This window comes from Rhinichthys klamathensis, unplaced genomic scaffold (assembly GCF_029890125.1).
Source record: "Rhinichthys klamathensis goyatoka isolate OS25496 unplaced genomic scaffold, OSU_Roscu_1.1 h1tg000094l_1, whole genome shotgun sequence".
Classification (NCBI taxonomy): domain Eukaryota; kingdom Metazoa; phylum Chordata; class Actinopteri; order Cypriniformes; family Leuciscidae; genus Rhinichthys; species Rhinichthys klamathensis.
Window position 1 is genome coordinate 362,651 of NW_026606633.1, and position 12,486 is coordinate 375,136.

The window sequence follows — 12,486 nt, forward strand, 5'->3', positions numbered from 1 at the left end:
AAAATCGTTTGATTGAGGTTCGTACCATTGATTTTAACCGTTGCTTTGGATGTCTGATCAGGGCACACACAAAAGTAGACTCCACTGTCTTCAGGTATGGCTTTCCTGATAACAAGCTCCATTTTAGTTGCAATCTGTCTCATCTGGTACTTTTCTCCAGGCTTAAGTACTTCTTCTCCCTTCAACCACTCCACACCAGCACTGGCCTTTGAGAGCTCACAGCGCAAGGTGACGTTGTTCCCTTCTTCACCCTCTTGATTCATAAGTTCTTGTTTGAAAGTGATGGGGAGAGCTATACAAAGCAGATATTGCATATCTGATCATGTTTTCGATCAAATCTTTTCATAGATTATTTCTAGCAAAAATTGGCTAATGCTCAATTACAGGAACTTGAATTTGAAAACTTCCTGGAACACATTCATACCATTAACTTTGATGGTGGCTTCGGTCTTTTGATCTTCACAGACACATCGATAAACTCCACTGTCTTCTGGTTGTGCCTTCCTTATTAGCAGTTCAGCTTTTGCTTCTTTGTGTCTCAATTGATATTTTTCTCCAGTCTTGAGCATTTCTTCTCCTTTCCACCACTCTACTCGAACTCCTGGCTTAGAAAGTTCACAGTGCAAAGTGACACTGTTCCCCTCCTGAGGTTCCTGGTTCTTCAGAGTTGCTTTAAAGGTAGCAGGGAGTCCTTCAGAAAGCCAAGAATTAAAAAATAAAAAAAAGCCGGTTTTCATGTATTGAAAGTTATAGGCTCTTCAAAAGTGTGAATGTTGTGTCTTCCCACCAAAGTGTTACCAAAAACTTACCAGTAGACACTTTTTGTGCTCAATCAACTTTAATAACTAGCAAAACCTAAAATAAATTGGGGTTCATCTATCATCTAAATGAATTGGGGTATATTTTATTTATGCGTTATGTACACGAACACACTATAGCTCTTCATAACCAGCCCAAGTTGTAATGAATTGGGGAAAATCCCGACAAAAGCTGCATTTCTACGTTACAGTTTTTATCAACCAATAATATATCAAGGGATTTGTCATATCAAGACTCCTCTGATGCCAAATATGGAGTGTAATTAGAGGGTATGAATTTAAACATCATGTAATGAAAATCCAACAGTGATTTATATCACTGTTGAGAGATTAATTAAACCTATGTAGTGGGCTTGTGTAACGCCATTACAGCATGCTATAGATAGACCTTAATCAGGGTAGCACCAAATTGAATTTTAGCCAGGAATGAAAATAAGACTGTGAGGGTTAGAACTTAGAAGTACAGTGCGTTCAACATGCTGATTGTTCAGTTGACCAAAAGTCTTTCAGAAAAAAATTCAGAAGACAAGAACTCCCTTTGACTAACAGTTTTGAAAGTTGCGAGTAACAGTTTTGAAAAAGTTTTGAAAATTACGTGATCTAGTGCCTTTATATAGTGCCTGCCAAAGTAAAGACTGTAAGTCTATCCCTCACAACCTCGATTTCATCCTTGTTAAATTCATTATCGCATAACCTGACTAGGGTAGTAGCTGTGGAGGTAATGGCCATTTTAAATGAAATGGAAGAACTTGATCACTCAGTGCTAGAAAAAAAAATCACATGGTCATGAAAATGAAATGCATATGAAATCCACAATGTCAAAAATTCAGCAGTAATTCGGATATTACCTTGAACCATCAATTTGGCTGTTGATTGTGAATCTTTGGTTTTGCAGGTGTAATTTCCTGCATCATCCTCAACAAGATTATTTATCACCAGTTTGGTTAATCGTCCCTCCAGTTTCGTATGATATTTGGCTCCAGCTTTCAGAATTACTCTACCTTTCCTCCATTCGACTGGAGCACCAGGCTTTGAAAGCTCACAGGTAAATACTGCACTCTCACCCTCTATAGACACCTGGTTCTGAAGCTCTCGATTGAATGTAATCGGACGAGCTGAGAAAATATTGACATTTTTGGTCTTTTAATATAAACCATTACCTCACAAGCAGAAATCATGATATATACGCTATCGTTCAAAAGTCTGTAAGATTTATGGTGTGTTCAAAATAATTCATTTAGTTAAAGATAAAAAAAAAAAAAAGCTTTTAGGGACCGTTCGGTATTTATGGAAAGGGCCACCGGAGGAAAATAGGGGAGGGTCATGTGTTTTTATTCTTTGTTGAGGGGAGGGTCATCCAACTTTTTTTAGTCTATAGGGGAGGGTCACCCAACTTTTGTATTCATTAAAACAGCTAAATTTCAAAGTGGCTTGTTTGGTGCATATTTTTTCCATGTAGCTTTATGTAGCTCTCTCGGTCTCGGCCCCCCATCGCTATCTATGGTCTGACCCAACAAAAATCCAGTTTGGCGCTGTTTGACAGTGCGCGCGCACTTCAGTACGCGCTCAGAAAAAGTGTATTAGAACAGAACGCCAAAGTAATGTTTACCCGGCAAAGCTTTAAAGCACGAGCAAATAATGAACTTTTGTGATTGCGAATAAGTGCAGTGTCCTGTGAGTGTTACCGCGGCATTAACATGTGATGTGAATGTACGTCGAGTTTTACAGTAATGGGACTGAGGCGCCAGAACTGCAGCTGATGTGCGCTGTAGCACGATACTATTTTAGTTTCCATTCTTATTGTGTTTCCACAGCAATGTTAGTGAGTAAATCTACTGAAATGCCACCATATCAGTGGAGTGTGATGTGTTGGATATAGGGCTACCACATTTTTAAATTAGCCTACTATTAGTATTATTTGAAGTTAACATAATAAAATACGTAGACCTACACCAAAAAAAAAAACTAGTTGAGGATAAATTCTTTAAAAGTGGGCAATTCCAGCATTATGGACTGACATTTGCAGTCAAAACTTGAAATATAAATTCTAAGAAAATGCATTTAATACTGAAACGTCTGTTTATATATTCATACTCCCTTAAGGCGGGCTTACACGGTGCGATTTTTTGCTGTTTTACGAACTCGCAGATTATTTTTTTTCACTCGGGAGTAATCGCGTGGAAATCGGTTGTGCTCGCATGTTGCGGCTCATGTTGTGTGCTAGGAAGATACGAGCCGAGCCGAACCTCTCGACCTCACGATAATTTTTAAACATGTCTAAAAAGTTCGGGAGCTGTAGGCTTGAATTCGTGAGGTGTGTGCGCTGTGCAGTTGAATGAGCCGATGTGTCGATTTATCTGAATTTGACAAATCAGGAGCTGAAGAAATCCACTGAAGAAAGACAATGGCAGCGCCACCGCGAATTTGGACTATTGAAAGGGAAGCCTACTACTTTATTATGATTTTAGTATCATAATGATTAATAAATGCATGCACAATTATCAGTGAACTTGATGTTGCAGATATGTTTTACCATGCACAAACAAATGCCTTTTAACTTGTGTGCAAAATTCAGAATTAAATGAATTTGCAGCAATTTGTACAAATAGAGTCTGTATATGTGTTGTAGCCATAATAAGCGCATTTAGTTTCATATTTATTATAATGTTGTTTTTTTTCCATCTATGTTGATTATGAAAAGTATAGCCTACGCAATATATCGGGAGACATGGCCAGACATGATTTTGACCACTTCATTAAGTTTTGTTTTTTAGAAAGCCTTTCTTTAAAGTGAATTTCGTTTTGTATAAATTGTATCTTAATTCTAATCAATTTTTCATCAACCAATTGCCTGGATTTAATTAATAAGAAGCAAATATAGCTGGATTTACAAATGCACATCTTGATTGTTGCATGATGCACACATATGTCGAAATAACGACATAACCACAACAACCATCGAATTGTCCTGGTTTGAGACTGTTAATACACATAACACAAAATATTCTTTTTATTTTTTTCATGTTCGCATTTATTATGAGGGAAAAATTTTTTTACTGACGTGACCGTTCTCCGTTGGACATGACCGCTCTGAAAGTGACTTTAAAACTTTCAGAGACCTCAAACAGAAAGCACAAAGCCTTTCTTTAAAGTGAATTTCGTTTTTTATTAATTGTATCTTAATTTTAATCAATGTTTCATCAACCAATTGCCTGGATTTAATAAATAAGAAGTAAATATAGTAGAAAATCATCATGACACGGAGGCTCCAGCGCGTGAACTGGACTCTCGTCTAATAAATGAACCGAAACTCAGCATATAGCCTAAGGTAGGCTACTTGCCTCACAGACCTGATAAATATATAGAAAGCTTGACATGTCTACTTTTTAACAGAACAATTCAAAACTAAAGAAAACAGACTACAGACTGCTCTCTGCTTGTATGAAATGTGCATTTCTCTCTGGCGCGTTCTCTCTACTGCGAAGATCGCGAGTCAGCATCGTCATCTTTATATTTGCAGGACACTGACAAAGACTTGTTTATTAATAAACAATTAAAATGTCCCCTTGCTATATTATTCATAATCATTACTTTTGGCGGTTCTTTGTGGCAGCTTTAAGATACTTTATTGGCAGCGCCACCCTTACATTTTACATGAACGCGTCACCACTGCATCAGCACCGAAAACATGATTTATTTATTTATTTATTTTCAAATAAAAAATCGTGATACGAACCGAATTGTAGGTTTGGTCTATCGTTACAGCCCTAGCAAGATGAGAAAGCAGGAGTTTAGTCGTTTATCATGGAATGGCTATCTGAACATCTTTGCCAAGCGGAAAACCCATACAGAAGTAATCAATAAATTATCGGGGAGGGTCATGCCTTTTTTCACAATCATTTTGGAGGGTCATAGAAAAAATTATTGCTGGCGAAGGGAGGGTCAAGTCTTTTTTGACTACAGATCTCAAATCTCCTCCGGTGGCCCCTTAAATAAATAACGAACAGTCCCTTACAAGGTTTGAAATTGCAACCATTTTGGTGCTGAAGACTGACGTGAAGAGAAATCAGACAAGCCATCAGAGAAAATACTGTACCAGGCACAAAGTATATGCGCAAAATATAAGAAGAAATATATAAATATTGAATTGGGGGTTGGGGTTTATATGAATGTATCTCTTAAGGGAACTGATTGTCTTCAGAAAAACTTTGATGGCATTTTCTTTCCCTCATATCTCCATATAAACTTTAAATTTTACTTTAAATCCAAAAATAACTGCTCATGCTACATGTGTGTACCATCTTTATCATCATAATTAAAATGCATTGGTGCATCTAATTTCAAATGGCTACAGATATTTTTTGTTTAAGACCAGTTTGACCAGTTATAGAGCAAATAAACAAAAAACTAATTTGCTTAAACAAAGAAAAACAAACCAAAAAAAAAAAGGCAACCGGATATAGGACCGCAAAGCGAAGGCAGAAGTGCCTTTCATGACTTCATGAACCGCTGAAACTGTTCTGACACCTGTACCAAATTATATGGAACCAGGTATGCTTGAGCATTCTGTCCTTTTTTAGAGTCGTATCTTGTGAAATCACGTCCAGTTTTTGTTCAATTTATATGTCTTTGTTCCGTGTTGCGTTCATTTTTCAGTCGAGCCGCACCAGAGTTCATTTGGAAGTGTTCACTCATATTCAAATGAACCACATTAACAGAACAATCGCTTTAGAGTTAGTTTTAATTAAACCAAAACTGCCAAGTGTGAAAACACCCAAAAATGACTCTTATGCCCATAAGGCCTGCATTTATTTTATCAAAAATACACTAAATTCTGTAATATTGTGAAATATTATTGCAATTTAAAGCAGCTGTTTTCTATTTTTAAATGTTTTAAAATGTATTCCTATGATTTCAAAGCTGAATTTTCAGCTATTACTCCAGTCTTCAGTGTCACATGATCCTTCAGAAACCATTCTTACATGCTGATTTGGTGCTCAAGAAACATTTCTTATTAAAGACCTTAAAGACCTAGACCATTTTTGGAGCACCTGCACCGCCTGTTCTTTTCTTTGTTTTTCTAACCCATTATAGCAGTCGGCATCAAGTGTCATATATCATTTTTAACAGGAGAACTTGAAGTTTCAATCTATCTCATTTAAATAATCCAATTTTACATTTATTTTGTCTTAGAATGGATGAATTTACCAGATATAAGAAAAACGGCAGCATATTTTTTGTGATTTTTTTTACTCAACTCAAATCCTCCTGAAGTTTGGATTTTTTCCTTTAGAAAGCTGTACTTGGATATTCTACATTTCCAGATGTAATTTTGACTACATGTAACAATCCCTAAGCAAGTTAGGCTATAGACATTTATTACAACATTATTATAGGCGATTTTCAGTGAAAAGCTGGTGTTTTTTATTTACTGACAATTTAGATGTGTCCAAAAAAGTTTAGGAAGTAAAATAAATAGAAACATTTTAATAGAACACTGAAGCAAAAGAAACTTTATATGTATTAAACACACACACACACACACACACACACACACACACACACTACACACACACACACATAGCCTATATGAACTACTTTCACTTTACCTCAGTTCAAATTTCCATAGAATGATGCTAGTTGTTCGTGCAAAAGACCAAGAACTATGTTTATTGGTTGAGTAGATGATAGTTTCAACCAATCTGGGCATGAGGGTGGGACAAAGCATCAACAGTCATTCATGATTGGCTCAGAGGAACAAACCGCATGGGTTTCTTTGACGAATCAATGCTGATCAAAACTTGATGACGCAATCACATTCACTACGGAGCTTCTGAATGTCCAAACGCGATTAACCCGATTTCACAGAAAAGCCGTGAATCTCCTCTTTATGGGACTTTTTAAAGCATACAGATTGGAGTAGCGGTTCAAAAGTTCTTTAACATTTAAGAACAACAGTTATTTTTAGCCGCCGGCGGCTGTATAGGTCTTTAAGGGTTAATATCAATGTTGAAAACAGTTGTGCTGCTTAATATTTTTGTGTTAATCGTTATAAAAAAAATCTGGATTCTCTGATGAATAGAAAGTTCAAAAGAACAGAAATCTTATATAATATCATAAATGTCTTTACTGCCACTTTTGATCAATTTAATACATCTTTGCTATTAAATCGATTAATGAAAAAAAAATCTTTAAAGTTGTTGTGTATATATTTTTAACATTCTTTAGACCTTACCTTTGACTTTCACTTCAGCTGTGGTCTTTTGGCCTCCAGTCACACAGCTGTATATTCCAGCATCTTCAGAGAAAATATTAGTTATGTCCAACTCAGCTGTCCTTCCATCCAGCCTCGTCTGGTACCGTGGCCCTGGAAGGAGCGGTTTATCTCCTCTCCACCATTGCACAGGTACTCCAACTTTGGAGAGCTCACAGTGTAAGGTTATAGATTCCCCTTCAAGAGCTTCTTGGTTCGTAAGTTTTTGTTTAAAAGTAGCTGGAGCACCTGAGCAACCAACATATGTTTTATAATAAGATACATTTTGTATCAATAACAAAAACTCAATGAAACAAAACCTTACCAACAATTTTGATTGTAGCTTTGGTCTTTTGGTCTCCACAGACACATCTGTAGACTCCACTGTCTTCAGGTACGGCCTCACAGATGATCAGCTCAACTGATGCGTCTCGTTCTTTCATCTTATACTTCTCTCCAGGCTGGAGCAGCTCGTCTCCATTCCACCATTCTACTGGGACACCGGTTTTGGAAAGCTCACAATGCAATTTTATCATCTTCCCTTCCTCGGCTACCAGGTTTTTCAGCTTCTCTTTGAAAGTGACAGGTTGACCTAAAGAACAAAAATAAACAAATAAGTACATCCTTATTTACTTTGGCAAACAAACAGGCTAAATTTGTTGTAAACTAGCATTCAACATTAAGTGTAAGACAGTTTCGGACCAGCTGACTGCAGTCACTTGTCCAAACCAATGCTGAGTTGCCAGTTGCCACTATAAATAAATAAATAAAACATTCATTGATTTTGACAACCATTTTTATTCCTAGCAAATTATTAGTTATTTTATTATTATTATTATTATTATTTTATTGTTATTTTATCTAGCTGGATAAAATAGATTTTTGACAAAGTTTTGGGGGAAAGTGACATGATTATACCTGTATAATTTCTAGCTTGTTTCAAAATTGTACATAATAAATATAAATATTTATACACACACATACTGCCCATACATGTACGCACACATATAAAATTACTCTTATACACAGGTTTTTAATAGCTTACACAAACTTTTTATATATGTTCTATATAACATTATATATGTGTAATATTAATAAACAATTTTTTTAAAAATCAAAGCAGTAAAAAATTAATTGGTGAACATTTTTGTTAAGTATACTTAATAAATATAAATATTTATACCTAAGATATATATATATTTCTACTTATATTTTAGCAAATATAAAAAAGCATTGTTAAATGATCACTATTTTGTTTTAGTGGCATTGAAAAATTGGCAGGTCAAGTGCTCTGGCCTGAACTACTGGCCTGACTGGGCAAGTATTAGAAAAAATCCTTATTTTGGATGATGACTTTTGAAGTAGCTTACCACTAACAGTAATGTTGGCTGATGTCTGGGCAGTTTCACTTGTACAGCTATAGACTCCACTGTCCTCTTGTGTCAAATTGAAAATCTTCAGCTCTAGCATGCAGCCTCTCTGCCTGATCTTGTACTTCTCTCCGGACTTGAGCAGGTTGTTCCCCTTTCTCCACTCAACAGGGATGTCTTGTTTGGATATCTCACAATGTAAGATTATGCTGTTTCCCTCCTCAGCTATTTGATTTCTTAACTTCTGTTTGAACGTAATGGGTTGAGCTAAGGAAATATTAAAGAATATATAAGCTCCATTTTCAGCATTCAGATCATTGGAGAGGCAAAGTCTTTATATTCAACATCTTGTCTTACTTCGTATTTTGATAATAGCTTTGGTCCTTTGATCTTCACACACACAGATGTACGTTCCACTGTCCTCAGGCACTGGACTTCTGATTACCAGCTCCAGTATGGTGACTATGTGTCTCATCTGATACTTCTCGCCAGGACAGAGCTTTTGTTCACCTTTCAACCATTCCACAGGGATTCCAGCTTTAGAAAGCTCACAGCGTAATGTCACATTTTTACCCTCCTCTGTCTCTTGGTTCTTGAGCTCTTTAACAAATGATATAGGAACCGCTGGAAAAGAGGGAATGGTACAAGTGAAGCTACAAATCAAAGACAAATGTTTTGAATTCATTTTCATAGAAATCAGTACCATTGACTGTAACAGTAGCCATAGTTTTTTGGTCTCTGCAAATGCATGTGTAATTCCCAGAGTCTTCCGGCATCAGATTGTGTATTGTAAGAGAAATGCAAGATTTCCTCTGCCTCATGTGGTACTTATCACTATATTTTAGTGTCTCAGGTCCTTTGCGCCAGACAAACTGGACGCCGGGTATAGAGTATTCGCACGTCAGCGTCACACTCTCTCCCTCTTTGACCTCCTGGTTCTGAAGAGCTTTTGTAAACTCAGCAAGGATAACTAATGTGAAACAAACATAAAGATGATGTAATTTTAGAAAAAGTAGTAAAACTAAAACCTCCCACATGGTAGAATGCGAATGTGGAAATGAGACATCTGAAATACCTTTAACAGTCAAAGTGGCTTTACTGCTAACCGATCCTGCATCGCACTCGTACACCCCTGCGTCACTGTCTTTCACATCACGGATGGCCAGCCTGGCCTCATTCCCAGATCGACTAACTAAGTACTTTGAGGAATTCCAGACTAAACAGCCATCTTTGTACCAAACAATATGACATGGCTTTGAGGTCTTGCATAACAGCACCAAACTTCCTCCTTCAATTGCTTCTGTGTCCTCCAATGCTTTAGTTATCGTGGGGCGTCTCTCTGTTATTCAAAGAGGTTTATTACAAAGACATATTTCAGTTTATTTATGTTGTACATTATTCTGATCTGCACTGTATTTTCTTATGTTTCACATTTTTCATTTTATGATAGACAACAAAGACAACAAAAGTTTACACATAAGCCTCTTTAAAAGCCTCCTTTTTTGTTTGAAACCTCAAAATATATATTTTATGTGTAACATTATGTATAAAAAATTATATGTATCATGATCCTTTTATAATATCAAAGCAGTAAAAGACATATTGACTAGTTTCACCTTAAAAGGCTATTTTGTGAGCATTATTAACGGCAATCCGCTATTTCAAGCTTATATGCCACATGCATCTTGTCAAATGTCATGATTTATAATAGTTACCTCTGACTAATAGTGACGCATATGATCTTTTGTCCCCAGCCTCGAAGGAGATGGTGCCGGTGTCTTTACGTGCAAGCTGTTTAAAGGTAAGAGTGTGGTAGCCACCAGGCATCATCTTGATCTCGTTAAGATCATTAGTATAGAGCAAGGTCTCATCCAGGTACCATTTAATGTCAGTATAGTCACTTGGGCAGATCCGACACTTGAAGACGATGGTATCTCCTTCTAGACACTCTTTATCTTCTAGCTCATCCACAATGACCACTTTTTGACCTGAGAGCCAGATTCATATGAAAAATCCAATAGATGCATAAAAACTTTTACAATTCATAAAGTGACTATAAAATAGTGTTCAAACACTTTATTCTAGTAACCCATCTCAGATTCACTTTTTCAAAGGTATATAATTCTGAAAGAATTTTAAACCATTTGTTGTTTGGCTACCTTGAACTGTAAGTAATGCCCTGCTCTGCATTGTCCCAACGTCACAGGTGTAGACGGCACTGTCACTCTTCTCCAGACTGAAGATGGTCAGAGTGAGGACAACATCCTTTTTCTTCATCATGTACTTTTGTCCCGAGCTGAGCACCATCAAGCCTTTTAACCAGTTCACGGTAGTGGTGGCCCTCCTGGTTTCACACTCCATGATCACTGTGCCCTTTTCCTCTGCACGCAAATCCTTCAGTTCCTTCGCAAATGTTTGTTGCAAGTCTAAATGCATTACGACAAAAGAGAGAGTAACAGTGTAAATGGCATTCAGCAGAATAAAATGAACTTGATCGGTCAATCACTGAAAGAGCAGTTGCACTGGGAAAAATTAATAAAGTGTATAAAATGAGCCAACTCAAATGTACAATAGTGAATAAGGAAGTATTTACCTCTGACATCTAATCTTGCCCTTGTAGCAATCCCATCAGCCTCACAGCAGTACTCTCCTGAGTCCATTATGGCTGCATTATGGATGATGAGCTTCACCAAATAATCCTTTTGGGTTATTTCATATTTTGGGCTGACTCTAATTATTCGCCCATTTTTCAGCCATTTAACTGTTGCATCAGGTTTGGTGATCTCACAGCTGAGCTCTGGATCTTCACCGGGTGTCGCTTTAACATTTAGCATATCCCTAAACACTCTCACAGGCTTCTCTGAGAAAACAGAAGAGACAGAGCGTAAGCAATGCTGAACTTGGAAACTTGCATTATTTGCGAATTTAAATGATCACCTTTGACGAACAACATAGTCCTGCAACTGAGATCTTTGATGGTAAAGACCACTTCTCCGGCATCAGATATAATAACTTCCTGAATGCTCATTGTGTATTTGCACCCCTGGTTAGTGACTATGATCCGTCCATTGCTGACAATCAGTTTGCCATTCAAGATCCACAATGCTTCATCGATGATTTCATGGGACAGGACACACTCAAAACTGCAGTCTTCCCCTTCCAGCACAGTTGTTGTCCGTATGCGTTTGGTAATGGTAACGCGCAGGTCTGAAAAAAGACCCTCAGTTTAAATAAAATGTATTTTTTTGTTAATTATTTCAATTAGATTCAATTAGAGATCATGAAACCTACCACGAACTATGACTTTCGCTTTAGTTTGGCTGCAGCCAATATCACAACTGTACTCCCCTCCATCGTCCTTTCTCAGCTTGCGAATTATAAGAGTCAATGACTTTCCTAAATGAAGAATCTCATACTTCTCATTGACAGTCAGAATTTCACCATCTTTCCTCCAGACAGAAGTTACAGACGGCTTGGAAACCTCACACTGCAGAAGGACTTCTCCACGCTCCTCACCTGCTACATCCTCCAGTGACCTGAGAAATACTGCTGGCTTTTCTAAGAGACACACATAAATGGCCGATATTAGAAATCTATACCAAAGAAAATTAACACTCACTTTTGCATGCTAAAGTGAATTTAGGCATCACAACATTATAATGTACAGTAAGACAGACTGAAAAAATTCTGCTATAGAAACTGTTTGAATTAGAAAAAAAAATAATAATAGAGGAGGGATGCTACGGAACCCCTAAAGGGACATAGTAATAGAAAAAAACATGAGATGGAAGGAAAAATTATGTCAATGCTTTTGAATTCTCTCGCAAATGTTTAGCGTTCCCCTGAGAAAGTTTGCATTCACCCGTAAAATTTTTCATTTCTTAACGAGTAAAGGCAAAGTTTCTCAGGGAACGCGAAAGTTTCTCTGAACGCAAAACTTTTGCAAGAGAATGCTAATTTTTTATTTTTTATGTCCATCTCATATTTTTTTCATCACCATGTCCCTTTAGGGGCTCCATGATATGCTGGTTGGATAGTACCTAAA

The 12,486-nt window shown here is 37.0% G+C and overlaps 1 protein-coding gene across 1 annotated transcript in view; it reads right to left on the reverse strand.

Annotated features, from left to right (window-relative positions):
• The window catches only part of obscna (obscurin, cytoskeletal calmodulin and titin-interacting RhoGEF a), a 70,656-nt gene that overhangs the window by 46,046 nt on the left and 12,124 nt on the right, over positions 1–12,486 (reverse strand). The window contains exons 9-22 of the mRNA XM_056252258.1: positions 11,733–11,999; positions 11,379–11,648; positions 11,035–11,301; positions 10,601–10,867; positions 10,157–10,429; positions 9,517–9,780; positions 9,145–9,411; positions 8,799–9,065; positions 8,442–8,708; positions 7,397–7,663; positions 7,054–7,320; positions 1,667–1,933; positions 425–691; positions 26–292 (exon numbers count right to left, since the gene is read on the reverse strand). Of these exons, the coding sequence (XP_056108233.1) occupies positions 26–292; positions 425–691; positions 1,667–1,933; positions 7,054–7,320; positions 7,397–7,663; positions 8,442–8,708; positions 8,799–9,065; positions 9,145–9,411; positions 9,517–9,780; positions 10,157–10,429; positions 10,601–10,867; positions 11,035–11,301; positions 11,379–11,648; positions 11,733–11,999 (3,744 nt within the window). The remainder of the gene's footprint in view (positions 1–25; positions 293–424; positions 692–1,666; positions 1,934–7,053; positions 7,321–7,396; positions 7,664–8,441; positions 8,709–8,798; positions 9,066–9,144; positions 9,412–9,516; positions 9,781–10,156; positions 10,430–10,600; positions 10,868–11,034; positions 11,302–11,378; positions 11,649–11,732; positions 12,000–12,486) is intronic.